General features: G+C 48.5%; 1 protein-coding gene across 1 annotated transcript in view; it reads right to left on the reverse strand.

Moving 5' to 3' along the window:
• Positions 1 to 13,699: 13,699 nt before the first annotated feature.
• The window catches only part of ppwd1 (peptidylprolyl isomerase domain and WD repeat containing 1), a 49,739-nt gene continuing 40,726 nt past the window's right edge, over positions 13,700 to 22,712 (reverse strand). Inside the window, exons 8-11 of the mRNA XM_085971181.1 lie at positions 18,824 to 19,005; positions 16,729 to 16,810; positions 15,802 to 15,984; positions 13,700 to 13,955 (exon numbers count right to left, since the gene is read on the reverse strand). Coding sequence (XP_085827307.1) covers positions 13,812 to 13,955; positions 15,802 to 15,984; positions 16,729 to 16,810; positions 18,824 to 19,005 — 591 coding nt within the window. The 3' untranslated portion in view covers positions 13,700 to 13,811. The remainder of the gene's footprint in view (positions 13,956 to 15,801; positions 15,985 to 16,728; positions 16,811 to 18,823; positions 19,006 to 22,712) is intronic.

Consider the following 22,712-nt stretch of genomic DNA (forward strand, 5'->3'; position numbering starts at 1 on the left):
GTCAGTCCGACACCGGGAGGCCGGGTGCCCATCGCTCAGAAGCGAGCCCGGGGTTCCTCATGTTTAACCAGGTGGGCCTTTGGACCCGGTTGGCCGGGCGGCAGTTGAAGGCCTTTCGCTCCGGACTCCCGTGTCCGAGAGCCCGGCGGGTGAAGAAGGGCGGCTGCCATTTTGTGAGGTCGGCGGGAGAGGGGGGGGGAAGGAGAGAGAGAGAGAGCGGGGGAAGGAGAGAGAGAGAGAGGGGGGGAAGGAGAGAGAGAGAGAGGGGGGAAGGAGAGAGAGAGAGAGGGGGGAAGGAGAGAGAGAGGGGGGGGAAGGAGAGAGAGAGAGCCGCCGCTCCTCCGGTTGATGTGTTGCGGGCCGACCCCTGATGAGTGCCCGATCCGCTGAGCCGGAGCCCTCGCCGCTGCTCCCCTACTCGCTGTCTCTCGGGCCACGTGGTTCTCTATTTTCCCGCGCAGCCGGCCAGAGAGAAGAAAAACAAAAGAGATGAAGAGAGACGCGACTGAGTGAACGATCTAATTTAAAGCAGCCTCTCCCCCGCTAAAAGGTGAGAGCCGGAGGGAGATTTTGCGGGTGAAGAAGGGCGGCCGCCAGCACTTCAGGCCCGGCTGGTCTTTAATGGCCGCCACTCACCTCAGCTCAGCTCCCGCTCGGCAATTTGAAGGATTAGGCCCTACCCACAGACGCCATGAAACGCCCCCCAATTGGTCAACCATCACGTCACTCAATGCTAATGAGCGGTAGGATTGGTCAACCGCTAATGAGCGGATTTTTGAATGTTTTTTGTATGCTGTCCGAACAATTTTTGTCTGACCAAAAAGTAAATATGCCTATGACACTCCCCTGATCATAACCTTTCTTTTGATATAGCATATGTGTAGGTATGCTCTATAACTTTTGAGTGTATAGCGGACACACAGACAGACAGACAGACAGATAGACAGACAAACCAACTGTTTTATATTATACTAGCTGGAGTGCCCGGCAGTGCCGAGGGAACTCATGAACCCTGTGGCATGTTTATAAAACTGTTTTTTAAATTGTTGGGATTGAAGAACTCTTCCTAAGCACCCAGGAGTGATATTGCATTATTCACAAAGTTTCAGTGTATGAGTTGAATAGGGAAATAAAAGATTCTATCTGAGGCATTTAGAGGTCAGTTTAGAAATCAACAGTGAACATTTATTCCAATAATGTAGAACAATAGAACATTTGACAATATGCTGGAGTTACAACCAAAGACTGAGTGAATACTCCCTCTGGTAAAGGTTTGCAAACCCAATAGGGTAGGTATTGTACAGAGTGATTCTGTAATCTTGTAGTAGGTATACAACCTCTCAGATCTTGAAAAGTGCTGTTGAGTGCTTCAAGTGCCCTCTTGTGGGCCTTTGTACACTCATCCCACACAATGAGTTTAGACTTTTGAAGCAGCTCAGCAGCAGCAGTTCCTTTGGCAATGTGACACACTGGGTGTTGTTGTCTTGTCAGATCCAGAGGGAGAGCAAAGGTTGAGTGGGCAGTGCGACCTCCTTGGAGAAGAGTTGCAGCGATTCCTGATGAGGCAACAGCCAGTGCAATGAATCTCTTAGAGCGAAGGATGGCCACAAAGAGATTTGTAGCCTTTTGGGGAGTAAGACAGAGCAGCTTCTGTCATCATTGCATGCCAATGAATGTCATCCTGAATGAGTCCTCTCCTGCGGCAAGCTTTTATAAAGGAGGCACAGAGATGGCCAGTGAGAGTTTTGAGGTAATTAAATGATGTTGGGCCAGCAACCTCATGGAGGAGTAGACGAAGGTGAAAGCACTCTGCATTATTGGAGAGCCCGTTGATAGACAACATTTTCTGTTTCCTGAGGGTGTTAAAATAAACAGATTCCTTGATACACCAACTGTTGAACATGCCACGTACAACTGGCCATGTGAAAATCAGGGCGTGAGTAAGTTGATGCCAGCAACCTTCAAAGTCTGCCCCTGTGCCTTGTTGATTGACATTGCAAAAGAAATTGTCACAGGAAACTGTTGCCGTTTGAATTGAAATGGCAAGTCAGTTGGTATCATTGGAATTCGAGGAATGAGAACATCCTCCCCTCTGGCACAGCCTGAGATGATGGTAGCCTCAATGAGATTTGGCATGAGCTTTTTGACTGCCAGTCTGGTTCCATTGCACAACTTTGGTGGATATATGTTTCTTAGGAGGATGATGGGGGTGCCTTCCTTCAGTACCAGTTTGTGAGGAGGCGTTCCTGAAGGCTGCAATGAGTTGAGGAACTCAGTGGGGTAGTGTACCGCATCAGCACTGTCACAAACAATATCGACGCTTTTATAAATTTGCTCTTGGCCAGGGAGTTTTTGAAGAAGGAGCATGTTTATGTTTTTGACAGTATCATTCCTGGGTGCAAGTATTGACCATTCACACAGCCACTTGGGATCTTTGAAGTGATTGAGGAGGTCTGGATACACCTGTGAGATCAACTCATCAACTGTTTTGACTTGACTGCCAAAGCCTGGAGGAATTGTAATTTGACCACTGCTGTCAATTGGCAAGTTTCCTTCTCCCAATTGTAGCAAAAGTTGCGCAAAGGATTCTGTCATCTCGTCACCATGCATATGAACACATGTTTGTGGTCAAATGGACTGTTTGCACATTTGGCCACAGATGGGCTGCCTTGAGACATGCATTGAGTTCATCTGCTGGAGTTCCTCTGGGGACAACTGGCAGGATTTGGCGGAAATCACCTGCCAGCAACAGGGTGGTGCCACCCATCAGCCTATTGTTGCCTCTCAGATCTTGAAGAGTTCTGTTGAGTGCTTCAAGTGCCCTCTTGTGGGCCATTGTACACTCATCCCACACAATGAGTCTACACTTTTGAAGCAACTCAGCAGCACCAGTTCCTTTGCTAATGTTACACACTGGGTGTTCTTGTGTTGTCAGATCCAGAGGGAGAGCAAAGGTTGAGTGGGCAGTGCGACCTCCTTGGAGAAGAGTTGCAGCGATTCCTGATGAGGCAACAGCCAGTGCAATGTATTCCTTAGAGCGAACCATGGCCAGTAAAAGATTGATCAGGAATGTCTTTCCTGTTCCACCAGGTGCATCGAGGAAGATAATGCCACCTGCATTGTTTTCCAGCATATCCACAACCAACCTGTATGTCTCTTTCTGGTCTGGAACCAATTTAGGTTCAGTGACGGTGACAAAGGAGGTCAGTTCCTCAACATTGTAGGTGGTTTCCCTGAGGACCTCTCTGCTGAGACCTGGAGAATCATTCCTATTGGGAGATGGAAGGTTCAACTTAGTCAGAGACTTGCCAGCCAATGCCAAAGTCTTGTCCTCCAGAAGGATCAATACCTGATTGTACATTGCATCAGTGAAGTTCAGCATCATTGTGGGGTTGGCTGTCTTGAGTTGGTGTAAGATGTCTTCTGTGAGGCTGTCTTTGTGATCTTCCCACAACTGCATCGGGTTGGAAGGGCTGCAGAGGGCAATTATAATGGCAAAGAGATTTCGTAGCCTATTGGGGGAGTAAGACAGAGCAGCTTCTGTCATCGTCACATGCCAATGAATGTCATCCTCAATGAGTCCTCTCCTGCGGCAAGCTTCTTGAAAGGAGTCACAGAGATGGCCAGTGACAGTCTTGAGGTCATTGAATGATGTTGGCCCAGCAACGTCATGGAGGAGTAGATGAAGGTGAAAGCACTCTGTGTTGTTTGGATGGACCGTGTAGACTCTGCCAAGTGCATCTGATGAGTACACCCCTGTATGACCAGGAACTTCCTTCTGACCTGCTCCAGGGCGCCGAGCCCGCCATGTCTTGTTTGGCTGCCAGGTGTAGTACTTGGGCACCTGATGATACAAAAGTGTCTTGGCAAAGTCATTCGTTTGGCACAACTCAAAGAATGCTGTAAGTTTTGTCTTTGGAGGTTCCTCGGCATGTTGGCTGGCATTTCCTGGTCGGAATAAAACCCTTTGTCCATTTTGCAAGTGAACATCCAATTTAGTGACAGTGGGGTAATGGTTGTGGATGTCAAATCCAAAAGTTCGCCAGGCTGCCTCATTGCTGCAGATGTAACGGCCCTGGTGTGCCATCAATAACTCAAAGACAAGGAGTTTAAAGGATTCAACTGAAGGCTTTTAATCACTAAGAACATTGCAGGTCTTTCCACATCAGGTTCGTCTGATAGAATGACTCATACAGTTCTTGAGACCTTTATATGACAAAAGACAGGGGCATAGCCAATACACACAATAGGAAAAAGGGGGTGGTACACACAATACAAAGCAGGTAAAACACAGGGGCTGATGAAGGCATATATTTCATCACAGGCCCATCAGATGTGTGGTGATCTCATCATTTTGATTCTGCTGTCCAGCCGGTTGAAGATCAAAGACAGCTTGGTCACTGCCCTTATGGATGTACTTGCACACATATTTGATAGACTTAACTGAGTGGCAGTACTCCACATTGATGTGACATTTGAAGAGCCTGGATAGGAGTGGACAGTAAGGAACAATCCAACGGTTGTCAACTTCAAATGTCTGTCTTTGCTGTGTTCTCTGATTTGACGGACCAGGTTGACTTGAGCCGCTAGATTTTTGAGTTCGCATTCTTATCTCAGTGCTGAAACCTCCACTCTCTTTGCCCCTTCTCCTGTACAAAGGATAGCCATCATCCCCATGCTGAGTTTCTTCGCGGAGTGGCTTTGGGTACCCTTTTGTACATGCATTGTTTTTCATGCAGGGAGAAGAAGGGTTGTGTCGCCCACAAGGACCATGAATAATATTTTTTACAACAACATCAAAGAGGATTGGATCCTGGTCCTTATCGGGTAGCTCTGCAGAGATGAAGGAATCAACTTGATTGGGGTGGATCTTTGCCTGAAGCCAGAGTAAAAGATGAACATGAGGAAGTCCTCTCTTCTGCCACTCAATGCTGTACATGTAGCAATGGTGTGCACTAAAAAGTTTGCCCACAGTCAGGAGTTTGAGCAGTTTTTTAACTTTGAGGTTGAAGACCCGTGCTATGAGCTCATGCCTTTCAGTACCAGCTTTGGGTGGGAACTCCTGCCATTGGGGATTGCAAGTCATGGTGATGAAGAGGTCAGGCCTGCCATAGTTTCTGACATAGGTCATGGCATCTTGCGTGTGCTCATGCATGTACCTAGGACCTCCAACGAAGGTGGATGGTAGGATGACCAGTTGACCAATGTCCTCAGTGTTGCTATCATTGGCCACAGCATCTCGTAAGTGTATATAGTCTGTGACTTTCAAATGATTTTGGTTATTCCGGAACCAATGAAGCCGCTCTCCTATTTTTGCATACATGTCAGTGAGGAACTGGTGGAGAAGTTCTCCACACTGAAGCAGGTGGTTTGAAGCAGTTTGTCACTCCATCAGCCTGTATGAATAGAATTCCATGGCAGAAACCATCTTTTGCCTTTGGGCTGTAGGTGGCACACCAGTTTTGGGGTCAACATGTGGGATCTTGTTATAGGCATCGTATCCATCTTCCCCATGGCAAAACAAAAGCGGGTATTGCAGAGGATCATATGACCTGTGAAGCTCAGAAATTCTTTTGAGTGGACCACCTCTCATATGCAAGACAATGTCCCGTTGTTCAAATTCTTGGCCCACAATGACAATGGCTACTTCATTGGTGGTTGGAGCATCGAAGCGTCGCTCATGTTCACCTGCAGGAGACTTGTCAGCTTTGATGACAACTTTGAGGTCTTCATTTGTTGTTTTTTCAATGGCTGTTTTGAAACTCTTTTTACATATGGGCTTTGCTGATGAAGCATGTCCTGTAACCCAAGCAAAGTTTGAAGCTTGATTTGGTGTTGTTGTGCGGGGAGAACAGCAGCTTCCCTGCAGCGATTGGCTTGCTCTTCGTCATCACCCAAGAAGTAGATTTGGAGAAACTGAGGTCTTTCGTTTGGTAGAGGAAGTAGTGAGCCAGCTGTATGGTACAGATGTCCATGAACTTTAAAAGTTGGGCAAAATCCTGATTCACGCACTCTGTTTGCACCAAAAGAGGTCATTGCAAAGCAGTTGTTGTACTTTCTGATGTGAGTGAGGAAATGTGTTGAAGCTAGATTTAGGCCGAACAGAAGTGAGTGTAGGGGTTCAGGCGGAGCTGTTAGTGTTGGAAGTTTAACCTTTCCTCCATTGCAGCATATCCCAGCAATTTCCCCTTCCCACTTCAGAGCGCCACAGTGAGGGCAAATGACGGTCATCTTGCCAATGATGACTGTGGGGTCTGCTTCATAATTGATGGTGGGTGTATAGGAGAAGGCTGCTCCGAGCCAATGACTCCAAATGTCAGCTCTGGCAATGCCCCTGCGTCTATTGTCGGCCTGGCGACGTGCCTGACTCTGGTCAGTAGTCTCTGAGGCTCTGGCTTGGGTATGTCTTGCCTGGTCAGCAACTTGACGTGCCTGAGTCTGGTCAGGAGTCTCTGAGGCTCTGGCTTGGGTATGTCTTGCCTGATCAGCAGCTTGACGTGCCTGAGTTTGGTCAGTAGTCTCTGAGGCTCTGGCTTGGGTATGTCTCGCCTGGTCAGCAACTTGACGTGCCTGAGTCTGGTCAGGAGTCTCTGAGGCTCTGGCTTGGGTATGTCTCGCCTGGTCAGCAGCTTGACGTGCCTGAGTCTGGTCAGGAGTCTCTGAGGCTCTGGCTTGGGTATGTCTTGCCTGGTCAGCAGCTTGACGTGCCTGAGTCTGGTCAGGAGTCTCTGAGGCTCTGAGAGCCTTTTTTCGGTATGCATCAGAAGTGCTGCGTCCAACTCTGCTACGTTTTCTTGGAGGCATGCTGTTATGAAAAAAGAAAAAATAATAATTATATATATATAAATGAGTTTGTCTGTCTGTGTGGGAAGGAGAGAGAGAGGGAAGGAGAGAGAGAGAGAGAAGGAGGGAGAGAGAGGGAAGGAGAGAGAGAGAGAGGGGGAAGGAGAGAGGGAAAGGGGTGGGGGGAAGGGGTGTTGGGGGGAAAGGTAGTGTTTGGGGGGAAAGGTGGTGTTTGGGGGGAAAGGTGGTGTTTGGGGGGGGAGGGGTGTTGGGGGGAGGAAAGGGGGGGAGGGGTGTTGGGGGGAGGAAAGGGGGGGAGGGGTGTTGGGGGGAGGAAAGGGGGGGAGGAAAGGGGGGGAGGGGTGTTGGGGGGAGGAAAGGGGGGAGGGGTGTTGGGGGGAGGAAAGGGGGGGAGGGGTGTTGGGGGGAGGAAAGGGGGGTGGAGGGGTGTTGGGGGGAGGAAAGGGGGGAGGGGTGTTGGGGGGAGGAAAGGGGGGTGGAGGGGTGTTGGGGGGAGGAAAGGGGGGTGGAGGGGTGTTGGGGGGAGGAAAGGGGGGAGGGGTGTTGGGGGGAGGAAAGGGGGGAGGGGTGTTGGGGGGAGGAAAGGGGGAGGGGTGTTGGGGGGAGGAAAGGGGGGTGGAGGGGTGTTGGGGGAGGAAAGGGGGGTGGAGGGGTGTTGGGGGGAGGAAAGGGGGGAGGGGTGTTGGGGGGAGGAAAGGGGGGTGGAGGGGTGTTGGGGGGAGGAAAGGGGGGTGGAGGGGTGTTGGGGGGAGGAAAGGGGGGTGGAGGGGTGTTGGGGGGAGGAAAGGGGGGTGGAGGGGTGTTGGGGGGAGGAAAGGGGGGTGGAGGGGTGTTGGGGGGAGGAAAGGGGGGAGGGGTGTTGGGGGGAGGAAAGGGGGGGAGGGGTGTTGGGGGGAGGAAAGGGGGGTGGAGGGGTGTTGGGGGAGGAAAGGGGGGTGGAGGGGTGTTGGGGGGAGGAAAGGGGGGAGGGGTGTTGGGGGGAGGAAAGGGGGGGAGGAAAGGGGGGTGGAGGGGTGTTGGGGGGAGGAAAGGGGGGTGGAGGGGTGTTGGGGGGGGAAAGGGGGTGGAGGGGTGTTGGGGGGAGGAAAGGGGGGAGGGGTGTTGGGGGGAGGAAAGGGGGGTGGAGGGGTGTTGGGGGGAGGAAAGGGGGGTGGAGGGGTGTTGGGGGGAGGAAAGGGGGGTGGAGGGGTGTTGGGGGGAGGAAAGGGGGGAGGGGTGTTGGGGGGAGGAAAGGGGGGAGGGGTGTTGGGGGAGGAAAGGGGGGGAGGGGTGTTGGGGGGAGGAAAGGGGGGTGGAGGGGTGTTGGGGGAGGAAAGGGGGGTGGAGGGGTGTTGGGGGAGGAAAGGGGGGGTGGAGGGGTGTTGGGGGGAGGAAAGGGGGGAGGGGTGTTGGGGGTAGGAAAGGGGGGGAGGAAAGGGGGGTGGAGGGGTGTTGGGGGGAGGAAAGGGGGGGTGGAGGGGTGTTGGGGGGAGGAAAGGGGGGTGGAGGGGTGTTGGGGGGAGGAAAGGGGGGTGGAGGGGTGTTGGGGGGAGGAAAGGGGGGTGGAGGGGTGTTGGGGGGAGGGGTGTTGGGGGGAGGAAAGGGGGGGAGGGGTGTTGGGGGGAGGAAAGGGGGGTGGAGGGGTGTTGGGGGAGGAAAGGGGGGTGGAGGGGTGTTGGGGGGAGGAAAGGGGGGAGGGGTGTTGGGGGGAGGAAAGGTGGGGAGGAAAGGGGGGTGGAGGGGTGTTGGGGGGAGGAAAGGGGGGGGAGGGGTGTTGGGGGGGGAAAGGGGGTGGAGGGGTAAGGGGGGTGGGGGGGAGGAAAGGGGGTGGAGGGGGAGGAAAGGAGGGTGGGGGGGTGGAGGGGGAGGAAAGGGGGGTGGGGGGGTGTTGGGGGGAGGAAAGGGGGGTGGAGGGGTGTTGGGGGGAGGAAAGGGGGGTGGAAAGGGGGGTGGAGGGGGTGTTGAGGGGAGGAAAGGGGGTGGAGGGGTGTTGGGGGGAGGAAAGGGGGGTGGAGGGGTGTTGGGGGAGGAAAGGGGGGTGGAGGGGTGTTGGGGGGAGGAAAGGGGGGTGGAGGGGTGTTGGGGGGAGGAAAGGGGGGTGGAGGGGTGTTGGGGGGAGGAAAGGGGGGTGGAGGGGTGTTGGGGGGAGGAAAGGGGGGTGGAGGGGTGTTGGGGGGGGAAAGGGGGTGGAGGGGAGGAAAGGGGGGTGGGGGGGAGGAAAGAGGGTGGGGGGGAAAGAGGGTGGGGGGGAAAGGGGTTGGGGGAAAGGGGGTTGGGGAAAGGGGGGGTGGGGAAGGGGGGGTGGGGTGAAAGGGGGTGGGGTGAAAGGGGGTGGGGAAGGGGGGGTGGGGTGAAAGGGGGTGGGGTGAAAGGGGGTGGGGGGAAAGAGGGTGGGGGCAGAAGGGGGGTGAGGGAAAGGGGTTGGGGGAAAGGGGGTGGGGTGAAGGGGGGGAAAGGGGGTGTGTGGGGTGAAGGGGGAAAGGGGGTGGGGGAAAGGGGTTGGGGGGAAAGGGGGTGGGGGGGAAAGGGGGTGGGGAGGAAAGGGGGGGTGGGGTGAAGGGGGGTGGTGGGGTGAAGGGGGGGGGTGAAGGGGGGAAAGGGGGTGGGGGTAGGGGGGTGAAGGGGGGAAAGGGGGTGGGGGTAGGGGGGAAAGGGGTGGGGGGTGAAGGGGGGAAAGGGGGTGGGGGAAAGGGGGTGGGTGAAGGGGGGAAAGGGGGTGGGGGGAAAGGGGGCGGTGGGGGGAAAGGGGGGGAAGAGGGAGGGTGGGGGAAAAGGGGGGGTGGGGGGGAAGAGGGAGGGTGGGGGGGAAAGGGGGGCTGGGGGGGAAAGGGAGGGTGGGGGGAAAGGGGGGTGGGGGGAGGAAAGGGGGTGTGGGGCCTTGTTGACCCGGAGCCCTGCTCGCTGTTGGTCGGGCTCTCGGGCCGTGTGGTTGACACCGCGGGGAAGGCCGTGCGCGGCGGCCCCCGCTCCGGACCGCCGCAGCAGCTTGCCTGCGGCCGAGCCGAGGGGGGGGAAGCCCGAGAACCCGGCCCACGGCCGCAAATGGAGCCGAGCCCCGGGACTGGGCCGAGGGGGGGAAAGGCCGAGTCCCCGGCCCGTGGCCGATACATCTCCCTGTCTGGGCCGGGGGCCTGGGACTGGAGTTGCGCTGCCGGTGGTTGGAGAAGCCTAGGCCCCGGGCCCCCGCACTGACATGGCCCAGCCGAGCCCAGCGCCCCGGGCAGCCCGCGCTCTGCAGGCACCCCTCGGCCACAGGCCACAAAGCACCGAGGGAAACGAAAATGGAGGGAAGGAGAAGCCTACTCTTGGAAGGTGAGCCACTGCCGCTCGTTCTCCGTTTGTCTGTCGGCCATCTTTGTCGGGTTTTTTTTGTGATCAGGCTGCTCTTTGTAGATTGTGTGTTTTAAAGGGAATTGATTTTGGGATGTTCTACCTTTTAATACCTTGAAACATGAAACTTAAAGTACTTATAAAACATTTTTGGTTAAAGCTTTGTATGGGGTGAGCCGTCGCCTTAAACTGTTGCAGTCCGTGTGGTGAAGGTACAGTGCTGCTCGGGAGTTCCAGGATTTTGACCCAGCAATGATGAAGGAATGGCAATATTTCCAAGTCAGGATGGTGTGTAATTTGGATGTGGTGGTGTTCCTATGCACCTGCTGCCCTTGTCCTTCAGTTATCATGGGTGACTTTAATCTACATATAGATTGGGTTAACCAAATTAGTAACAATACTGTGGAGGAGGAATTCCTGGAGTGTATACGGGATGGTTTCCTGGACCAATATGTTGAGGAACGAACTAGAGATCAGGCTATCTTAGACTGGGTATTATGTAATGAGAAAGGAATAATTAGCAATCTTCTTGTGCGAGGCCCCTTGGGCCAGAGCGATCATAATATGATAGAATTCTTCATTAAGATGGAGAGTGAAGTAGTTGACTCGGAGACTAGGGTCCTGCATTTAAATAAAGGAAACTACGATGGTATGAGGCGTGAGTTGGCTAGGATGGATTGGGGAATGTTACTCAAAGGGTTCATGGTGGATAGGCAATGGCAAACATTTAAAGATCGCATGGATGAACTACAGAATTTGTTCATCCCTGTTTGGCATAAAAATAAAACAAAAAAGGTGACTCAACCGTGGTTAACAAGGGAAATTAGGGATAGCATAAGATCCAAGGACAGGACTTATAAATTGGCCAGAAAAAGCAGTCAACCTGAGGATTGAGAGCAGTTTCGGATTCAGCAAAGGAGGACAAAGGGATTAATTAAGAGGGAGAAAATAGAGTATGAGAGTAAGCTTGTGGGGAACATAAAAACTTACTGTAAAAGCTTCTATAGATGTGTGAAGTCAAGCGTAGGTCCCTTGCAGTCAGAATCAGGGGAATTTATAATGGGGAACAAAGAAATGGCAGACCAATTAAATACATACTTTGGTTCTGTCTTCACAAGGGAGGACACAAATAACCTCCCAGAGATGTCAGGGAACATAGGGTCTAATGAGAGGGAGGAACTGAATTAAATCAGTATTTGTAGGGAAATGGTGTTAGGGAAATTGACGGGATTGAAGGCCAATAAATCCCCAGGGCCTGATAATCTACATCCTAGCGTACTTAAGGAAGTGGCCCTAGAAATAGTAGATGCATTGCTGGTCATCTTCCAAAATTCTTTAGACTCTGGAACAGTTCCCATGGATTGGAGGGTAGCTAATGTTACCCCACTATTCAAAAAAGGTGGTAGAGAGAAAACAGGGAGTTATAGACCGGTAAGCCTGACATCAGTAGTGGGGAAAATGCTAGAGTCCATTATAAAAGATGTAATAGCAGAGCACTTGGAAAACAGTGAGAGGATCGGACAAAGTCAACATGGATTTACAAAAGGTAAATCGTGCTTGACTAATCTACTGGAATTTTTTGAGGATGTAACTGGTAGGATAAGGGAGAACCAGTGGAGGTGGTGTATTTGGACTTTCAGAAGGCTTTCGATAAGGTCCCGCATAAGAGATTAGCATGTAAAGTTAAGGCACATGGGATTGGGGGCAAGGTACTGACTTGGATAGAGAAGTGGTTGGCAGACAGGAAGCAAAGAGTTGGAATAAACGGCTCTTTTTCCGAGTGGCAGGCAGTGACTAGTGGGGTACCGCAGGGATCGGTCCTTGGACCCCAGCTATTCACAATATATATAAATGATCTGGACAAGGGAACTAGATGTAATATCTCCAAGTTTGCAGACGACACAAAGCTGGGTGGGCGTGTGTGCTGTGAGGAGGATACCGAGAAACTCCAGTATGATTTGGACAGGTTGGGTGATTGGGCAGATGTACTATAATGTGGATAAATGTGAGGTTATTCACTTTGGTGGCAAAAAGAGGAAGGCAGATTATTATCTGAACGGCAATAGATTGGGAGAAGGGGAAGTGCAACGAGACCTGGGTGTCCTTGTGCACCAGTCGCTGAAGGTAAGCATGCAGGTGCAGCAGGCGGTTAAGGCGGCAAATGGTATGTTGGCCTTCGTAGCAAGAGGGTTCGAGTACAGGAACAAGGATGTCTTGCTGCAGTTGTACAGGGCCTTGGTGAGACCACACCTTGAGTATTGTGCGCAGTTTTGGTCGCCTTATCTGAGGAAGGATGTTCTTGCCATGGAGGGAGTGCAGCGAAGATTCACCAGACTGATACCTGGGATGGCAGGAATGACGTATGAGGAAAGATTGGGTCGATTGGGCTTATACTCACTGGAGTTTAGAAGAATGAGGGGATCTCATTGAAACTTATAAAATTCTAACAGGACTAGACACAGGAACGATGTTCCTGATGGTCGGGGAGTCCAGAACCAGAGGTTACAGTCTAAGGATAAGGGGTAAGCCATTTAGGACAGGGTAAATAAAAGTTTTAATTTTGTATTTCTCAGCTCACAATCCCACGGGTAATATAACAGACAGTACCCAATATCCAATCTCTTGTTTAACTGCAATCAATTGCTGAACCATGGTTGTTGACCATGAATTAGCCTGTGAAAAATCATCAATGGGCTCCTTAACATCCCAGTACAATTTCCATCAGTGATCAGCAACCACCATGATACAATTTGGGAGACATCTCACACCCATCTTCATTTGTCCTTTATTGTGCCATTCACAAAATTGCAACTTCAACCCAGTATCACATTGCCAAAACTGATTGAGAAGCAGAGTCTCCAATCCAGGTAGGATACTGATCTGTAAGTACATCCACTTCTGGTTATGAGTCTTCCATGCAAAATCCCCTCATGATAGTTAATAAATGCAGGCAGATAACCTACCCTGGTAGGATTTCATTCGTCACATCTCCATATAGTTCTTAATTAATTTTTTATGTGGTTCTCTTGTAATTGTATGAAGTATACCTATCTCTAAACCCAAGAAAATAACAACAGTAGAATTATACATGATAGGAAAGGTGATTACATGAAAGCATCTTGCAGCAATATTACTAGTTCTTTGCTATAAGCCGCAGCGCCAGAGAACCATCCTGAGGCAGGTTGTAACACTTCACTACAGAGGGGACACAAACCAGGTCTGTGCCTACTATTTGCACATATGGACACTGACTTAAATCATTTCACTGCAGATGGTTGCCTAGTGCAGAGGCTGTTAAGTTGTTGTACTTTAATAGGACCCATGACTTTACTGTATGAAAACAAAGTAATTTTGGTTTCTCAAAATCGCTTTGCATTTTTGTTGTAGGAGGAAAAAACATTTAATTCTAACTCAGTCAACATCACACATTGGAGCAGGTTGTGAGTAGAGGACCAAAGGTAAAATGATCATCAGGTCAATTGAAAGTCACAGATGAAAAGGAAGCAGCACCACAAGCATCACTGTCTAAAGGACGTGATTTTCCATTCTGTGTTATTTATTGGCATGGCACAGATAAACATTCAAATGCCTTTGTAAAAAAAGTTTATTTTTTAAAAAAGTTACAAAATTACTTTCACAAAATGGAAACATGCAATCTTCAATTACATCTTAAATTTTGTTAAACTGGTACTTCTGTTTTATTTTATAGTAATATTGATAATGCTGATATCTTCATAGGGCTTGTCTGTTTTTGGGTTACACTTCACATTGGCAATCCTCTGGACCACTTCCATTCCTTTTGTCACACGGCCAAAAACGGTATGTTTGTTGTCAAGCCATGGCTAGAAATATCAAAACAGAAATTGAAGCACTTTCTTCCCCTTCCCCCCCGGAGGGCTATTAAATTCTATGCATTAACATTTCAAAACAAAAATGATCCATAACTTAATTTAATATAGAAGCTTCACAAATCATACCACTTAAAGCCCCACATAAACAATGGTCAAGTTTATATAAGCAAGAGATCAAATAAGATAGCAATTGGGGTGGGGAGGTGCGGGTTGGGGGAAGAAAAAGGACATAGCCAGAGGCTCTATTTTACCAAGATATTTTCTGAACTTTGAGCATGTCACACTGACACAGCAACAAAGATGCTCTGCATTGTGTTTTTGGGTCCTTTCTTACTCTTTACTATTTTGGCTCTTATATCACTCTCACAGGCAAGCCTCAACTCCCCATACCTTTAAGAATGTTTATCACACCTTCAAGATCTAGGTTAGCTTTTAGCAATGTGCCTGGGATATCGAACAACACACACTCACAATAGCAAATACTGCAGATGCTGGAAATAACAGAAAATGCTGGAAACACTCAGCAGGTCAGGCAACATCGTGGAGAGAGAAACTCAGAGTTAACAGTTCGGGTCGATGACACTTCATCAGAACTGGAAAACGTTAGAGAAGTAACAGATTTTTAAGCAAGTGTGGGGCAGGGACAGGGAGGTGGGGAGGAAAGAACAAAGGGAAGGTCTGTGATACGCTGGAAGGCAGGAGAGATTAAAGGACAAAAGGGATGATGGTGCAAGGCAAAACGAGGTGGTAATGGGACAAGTTAAAAAATAAAAGATGAGTCTAGATGAGGTGTAAATGACGATGGTAGAATTATCAACAGCTGTAATGTGAAGAAAAAAAAGGGGAAAAAACATATAGGGGCCGAGGTTATAGTCTGAAATTGTTGAACTCTATGTTAAGTCCAGAAGGCTGTAAAGTGCCTAATCGAAAGATGAGGTGCTGATCCTCGAGCTTACGTTGAGCTTCGTTGAAACAGTGTAAGAGGCCGAGGGTGGAGAGGAGCAGAGAATTAAAGTGACAGGCGACCGGAAGCTCGGGGTCAGGCTTACGGACTGAACGGAGGTGTTCCGCAAAGCGGTCACCCAATCTCGGTTTGGTCTCCCCAATGTAGAGGAGACCACATCGCGAGCAGTGTGAACAACACACTGTTTGGTAATTATCTTTAAGCTATGGAATTTATCTTATGCCTCCAAAGGATCTCACATAAAATCTCATTTCAAGTTTAAAATATTAAGTGAGCGTATTAACGAACTAGCAAATCATCTAAATGATATAAAATTATATATTTACAGTAGAAATTCTATAATCTAAGTTTGAATAGAAAAAAGTTACAATTTAATTTTAAGTTATTCTTTTATAATATACACAGTGCTTGCAATCTTTTCTGACTATGAGTTAACTAGTTTTCCATTTCTTTTCCCACGAAGATTCCAATTGGTTTGACTACTACCAACAGCCACTTGTATATCCTTTTGCTGCTATATGCTTTTAGATTTTCACAAATGGACTTAAAAATAATTGGCCAATACACATTCTAACTGTATAGGACCAGAAAATACCACTGCAATCCATCTAGCTGGTCTCAGTGACAGTAGCAGACAAGTAGTTACATAACCCAACATTGCTATGAAGCACTGGAATCAGGAAGTAAGTTTCCCAAGTGTTTTTAGAGTGGCAACGGTCATTTTAAATTAGGAAGTGTATCTGTATCATTTTCTTCAAGAGGGTGTATTTTTCACAGGTTAGGGTTTTTCAGATATTCAATTAAATCTAGCATTATTAAGCAATAACATTCAATTCTGAATAAAAGCAAATGAGATAAAGTGTAAAGACTTACTGTAGGTACAACAGTTACAAAGAACTGGGATCCATTACTGTTAGCACCTGCATTGGCCATGCTGAGTGTATAAGGTCGATCATGCCTCAAGGTTGGGTGAAATTCATCTTCAAATTCTCCTCCCCAAATACTTTCTCCCCCCATCCCTGTGCCAGTTGGATCTCCAGTTTGAATCATGAAACCCTATGAAAAGATACATGAATTCAAATCATCTTTGCAGATGCTTTAAATATACAGTCTTACATTTACTACGTCTTTAACTTGACTGATTCACCACCCAATAACAAAATGGAGTAATTTTGACATTTTGCTTTTTAAATCTAGTCAAGCTTCATTACAACAAATGCCCCACTGCAATATTTCTGTTTTCATTATAATTAGCAGAAATGTTTTGACAATGAACCACTGAGAACTTTAGTCTCTTGAGGTTTTGTCTGCTTTGATGCAACTTAGGACTATTGATTTTAGTGCTTTTAAATTTGTGTGGTTTAAAAGGAACTGATGCATCAAAGTCTCCTTGGTCTTATTCTGCTCTCTCACTCAATTACACAATACACCTGAATTGCACTAATTTCTGGATCCCCAAATCATATAGTTTTATATTAAACTTTTTATTGTCCATACTATTTTAAAATGAAAATTGCATACAATCAAGTAGTTTAACTGTACAAATCACCCAATCAAGCAATGTCAGCATCCAGCGTCAACACATTGTATTTTAGGTTAAACTGTTAGGCTTAGTCCACCTTGCCCCAGTAGTCATAGAAATTCATCCAAGAATTGGAAAAATGTTAAAATAGAACCACCGTCTCCCCGCAGGAAGTTCTATATCAATAGTTTGCATATTTCATTTTAATAAAAATAAGGCATCAGTTTTCTAAATTACAGCATGGAGTTTAGCAACACAAAAGATCCAGTCAAAAATACCTTAATGATACGGTGAAATACATGTCCATTGTAATATCCATTTCTGCTGTGTACACAGAAATTCTCCACAGTTTTTGGACACCTGCATACAAGAAAATAAACAGTACTGGTTACTTTTGCCAGAAGCATTGCATTAAAAGGAAGAGGGACCAGAATTGATGGGGCATCTCATTGAAGCAGACAAAATTATTACAGGGCTTGATAGGGTGGATGCTGGGAGAATGTTTCCCGTGGCTGGGGAGTCTAGTGCCAGGGGCCACAGCCTCAGGATAAAGGGTAGGCCATTCAGGACTGAGATACGAAGAAATTTCTTCACACAGGTGGTGAATCTTTGGAATTCTCTACCCCAGAGGGCTGTGGAGGCTCAGTCATTGGGTATATTCAAAACAGAAGTCGATAGATTTCTGACTAGCAAGGGCATCAAGAGATATGGCGATAAGGCCGGTGAATGGAGTTGAGGCAGATCAGCCATGATCTCATTGAATGGCAGGCCAGGCTCGAAGGGCCAAATGGCCTACTCCTGCTCCTATTTCTTATGTTCTTACGTTATGATCATTTAAAAATGGAAAAGTGCTCTTTACTTCGCCCCCGCCCACCCACCTCACAAAAAAAGGTGTAAATAACTCTAATTTTACTACTCGAGAAGATCAATTACAATTGTGCTGGATTCTCACGATGCCAGTTTTTCCATAGAAACATAGAAGATAGGAGCAGGAGTAGGCCATTCGGCCCTTCAAGCCTGCTCCGACATTCAATGAGATCATGGCTGATCATCCAAATTCAGTACCCTGTCCCTGCCTTCTCCCCATATCCCTTGATCCGTTTAGCCTTAAGAACTATATCAAACACCTTTTTGAATATATTTAATGATTTGGCCTCAACTGCCTTCTGTGGTAGAGAATTCCACAGGTTCACCACTCTCTGGGTGAAGAAATTCCTCCTCATCTCAGTCCTAAATGGCTTACCCCTTACCCGTAGACTGTGACCTCTGGTTCTGGACTCCCCCGCCATCGGAAACATCCTTCCTGCATCTAGTCTGTCTAGTCCTGTTAGAATTTTATAAGTTTCAATGAGATCCCCTCTCATTCTTCTAAATTCTAGCGAGTATAAGCCTAATCGACCCAACCTCTCTTCATACGTCATCCCTGCCATCCCAGGTATCAGTCTGGTGAATTTTCGCTGCACTCTCTCCATGGCAAGAACATCCTTCCTCAGATAAGGCGACCAAAATTGCACACAATACTCAAGGTGTGGTCTCACCAAGGCCCTGTACAACTACAGCAAGACATCCCTGCTCCTGTACTCGAATCCTCTCGCTATGATGGCCAACATACCATTTGCCTTCTTAACCGCATGCTGCACCTGCATGCTTACCTTCAGCGACTGATGCACAAGGACACCCAGGTCTCGTTGCACCTCCCCTTTTCCCAATCTATTGTCGTTCAGATAATAATCTGCCTTCCTGTTTTTGCCACCAAAGTGGATAATCTCACATTTATCCACATTATACTGCATCTGCCATGCATTTGCCCACTCATCCAACCTGTCCAAATCACAGAATCACAGAAACCCCACAGTGCAGATAGAGGCCATTTCGGCCCATCGAGCCTGCACCGACACATATCCCACCCGATCCCTGTAACCCCTACATCAACACATATCTCACCTTATCCCCGTAACCCCACGTATTTAATCCCCCTAACACTAAGGTCCCATACTGGAGTTTCTCGGCATCCTCCTCACAGCACACTCACCCACCCAGCTTTGTGTTGTCTGCAAACTTGGAGATATTACATCTAGGAGGAGCAATTGCTTTTTTTTTTTTTTTAAATACAAATTTAAGGAGGGAAAACTTTAGATTGTAAGTATAATCCTCTTCTGGCCCAGCACAGAACATGGTTTTAAGTTAAATCAGAACAGACTTTCCATGCATGACTTCTTAAAGCAAACATTTAACTTGATAACACTCTGCAGTCCACAAAGTTGAAAATTGCTATATAATTTACCAGCTTTTTTTTTTTAAGCGCAAAAATGAACCCAGTTGAGTGTGTCAAATTTCACAATAAAATAGCTCTAAATACACCAGTAAACTTACTCAACAGGGAAGAGCTTAACATGCACATCTCCCATAGTGGTGTGGATAACTGCACTGTCTGAAACACGCTTAGGGCCATCTGCTTGTGTGGCAGCCATGACCTCCTCCTTGGAGGGTTTCTCATTGAAGACATCTCGATCAGACTCCGCACTCTTCGTGTCCTCTGGTTCCCTCTTTGTAAACTTTAAATAATAAAGTCATACAAGTAACAGCTTAGTTACAGAACACAGTTAAAAACAGTAAATTCACTATTATGTATAAAACAACTACTTGTGTTAGAGCTTTAGGATATCCAAACTGCAGCCTGTGGACACATGGCTCTGGAGTGTCAACATGATTTTATGAAAGGAAAATCGTGTTTGACAAACTTACTAGAGTTCTTTGAGGATGTAACAAGCAAGGTGGATAAAGGGGAACCAGTAGATGTAGTGCATTTGGATTTCCAGAAGGCATTCGATAAGGTGCCAAATAAAAGGTTACTGCACAAGGTAAGAGCTCACGGGGTTGGGGGTAATATATTAGATTGGATTGAGGATTGGCTAACTAACAGAAAACAGAGAGTTGGGATAAATGGGTCATTTTCAGGTTGGCAAACTGTAACTAGTGGGGTGCTACAGGGATCAGTGCTGGGGCCTCAACTATTTACAATCGATATTAATGACTTGGAGGAAGGGACCATGTGTATTGTAGCCAAATTTGCTGATGATGCAAAGATAGGTGGGAAAGCAAGTTGTGAGGAGGACACAAAGGCCCCGATTTTCGGGCAGCTGTCGGACGGCTTTTCATGCGGCCGTGGTCCGAAAATCGCGGAAAAAGCGGGTCGGGACCCCCCCCCCCCCCGCCTATTCCCCGCCCCGTCCGACTTTCGGACCGCCGTTTCCACGCGCCCCGCATCAGTCCCGCCCGCCGCTGGCGGGACTGCTCGTCGGCACACTAATCACCAATGATCACCTTGTTAAGGACGATTTTCCCGTGCCGTTGCGACTTTGGGGCTTTCCCCACCTGAAACCCGCCTGCGGGGAACCCCGCCGATGAGAGCTGGCGTGAAAACAGCTGGCTTGCTTGCTTGCAGCAGCAGGTCGCTGAGGGCAGAAGATCTTTAAAGAGGGCTGCAGGACCTTGTTGATCAAGGCTTGGGGGAACTATTTGAAGCCTTAGGAGCAGCTGCAGAAAGTTGGAGCCTCACACACTTCTTCAGTGTGAGCTCGTGGGAAGCCCTTCTCACCACCCTAACTCAGGACCTCCTCAACCGAGGCATCTGCTAGAAGCATGGGAGGCCTTTGGCACCTTCCCTTCCTGGCATTAGAGGATCTCCAACAGCAAAGGTGGCAGCAGCAGAACCAGGAACAGCAGGATGATTACCAGGAGCACCAGGCTGCTGCTCACTTACCTGAAGCTGCACAAGCCAGAAGGGGCCAGCGCTTGGAAGTGGCTTGAGAGCACCTTGCTGCGCTTTAGGGGGCCATGGGGACCCGTATCTGCACTGGCAGTCCTACTCAGAAGGACTTCCATGAAGATCTGGTTTCTCTGTTCAACAGATGGCCAACGCTCAAGAGATGTCATTCTCTTATGAGCACTCACCATGTTTTCCGTATGCTGGCGAGTTATCTCCTCCATGGAGGTTGCCAACCTTTCCATGGTGCTGCGTTCATGCACCAATGACTCCACAAAGGCTCTGCTCATGGTTGCTATGGACTCCTCCATTCGCTCCACACTCGAAACGACCCTGGAGACAAAACCTGCCAGACTCCTGCATCTGTGCATGGAGATCCATCACCTCTTCTCTTGCGGATGGACCCACAGGCAGAGGGTCGAGATGCAGCGCAGCTGAGCTGAGCTGGCAGAGCCCTGCGCCCTCCGATGAGGACTCTCCACTGCTGTCCCTGTCTCCAGAATCTGCTGAGGCTCACTTGTCAGCTGTGAAACACCAGGTGACAATACTACTCTATGTCCCAAAGGTCCCCCCCGAGGTGTGAGTGTCTGCGCTGGTGCTGGGTGCGCTTACTTCTGCTGATGCTGCACCCTCAGAGGTTGGAGCTTCCTCTGAGGAGTCTGGCTGCACAGCCTCTTCCTCCTCCACAGTGAGGACGGGGGCTCTGGATGGTACTGTGGGGGAGTAAAGGAAGGAGTTACAGATGTAATGCCAAGGTTCCTCTGGTGACTCCCAGCGAGTTGGCATCTGCTGACACCTGCATCCATGCAGCATTGTTCTCAGTGGGAGGCCTCTTCCTCCCTGACCTAGGGAAGAGGACCTCCCTGTGGGCCCTAACCCCGTCCAATAATGCCTACAGTGAAGCCTCGTCGAATTTGAAGGCAGCTCGGGGTCTGGCACTGGCCACAGCTGCTACAGGCTCCTCTGCCATCCTGTATGGTTCGTTTGGAAGCCTTCAGAGGATGCAGTGCTTGCCATGGACCTTGAAAGCACCACGAATGATGACATCATACTGTGGGGATTTCTGACTCGATTTAGACAATTAGCAAGGCTTCCCACATGCTGGGAATTAATTGGCCAATTGAGGGAAAATTGCGTGGGGCTGGCTGACACTTTTTTATGTGCCAAAGAGTCTGCAAAGGGATGTAGATAGATTAAGTGAGTGGGAAAAAATTTGGCAGATGGAGTATAATTTGGGAAAATGCAAGGTTATTCACTTTGGTAGGAAGAATAAAAAAGCGAATTATTATTTAAATGGAGAGACTACAAAATGCTGCCGTACAGAGGGATCTGGGGATCCTCGTACATGAAACACAAAAAGTTAGCATGCAGGTACAGCAAGTAATTAGGAAGGCAAATGGAATGTTGGCTCTTATTGCAAGAGGGATGGAGTATAAAAGTAGGGAAGTCTTGCTACAACTGTACAGGGCGCTGGTGAGACCACACCTGGAGTACTGCGAGCAGTTTTGGTCTCCTTATTTAAGGCGGAATATACTTGCATTGGAGGCAGTTCAGAGAAGGTTCACTAGGTTGATTCCCGAGATGAAGGGGGTGTCTTATGAAGAAAGGTTGAGCAGGTTGGGCCTATACTCATTGCAGTTTAGAAGAATGAGGTGTGCTCTTATTGAAACATAAGATTCTGAGGCGGCTTGACAGGATAGATGCAGAGAGGATGTTTCCCCCCGTGGAGGAATCTAAAACTAGGGGGCATAGTTTCAGAATAAGGGGTCGCCCCTTTAAAATAGAGATGAGGAGGAATTTGTTCTCTGAGGGTTGTGAATCTTTGGAATTCTCTACCCCAGAGAGCTGTGGAGCGGAGTCATTGAATATATTCAAGGCGGAGATGGACAAATATTTGAGCTACAGGGGAGTCAAGGGTTACGGGGAGCGGGCGGGAAAGTGGAGTTGAGGCCAAGATCAGATCAGCCATGATCTTATTGAATGACGGAGCAGGCTCGAGGGGTCAAATGGCCTACTCCTGCTCCTAGTTCTTATGTTCTTATGAGCCCGGGCAATCCAGCCCTTGAAGCCCAAGCAACTCGTCTGATTTGTGTGTGTTCCTTAACCACTGGTATGGCCAGTTTGAATTTTATGGGCTAATCATTACTCTGTTGCCTCATTGTTAGATTAAATCCTAAATCAGAGCATCAATGTCTGGTAGTGTGAGTATGTAAATTAATGTTAATATTGATTTAAATCCTAAATCAGGGCATCAATATCTGGTAGTGAGAGTATGTAAATTAATGTTAATATTGATTTAAACTTTGTATGTGGCCCCCAACAAAAAGCTTGGACACCCCACCCACAAAGGATCCACATCACATTGCCATTTCATCCCATACATATGGTACATCAAAAGTAAAAATTGGAAACAGTTATGAAATAAGAAATGCATGCAACAGTCAGTTAAAAAAAAAGCTATTCTGCATCATGGAATCATAACAATTTTAACACAGG

The sequence above is a fragment of the Somniosus microcephalus genome, chromosome 2, assembly GCF_052327205.1.
Source record: "Somniosus microcephalus isolate GS21.2 chromosome 2, FLI_Smic_1.0, whole genome shotgun sequence".
NCBI classification, from domain to species: Eukaryota; Metazoa; Chordata; class Chondrichthyes; order Squaliformes; family Somniosidae; genus Somniosus; species Somniosus microcephalus.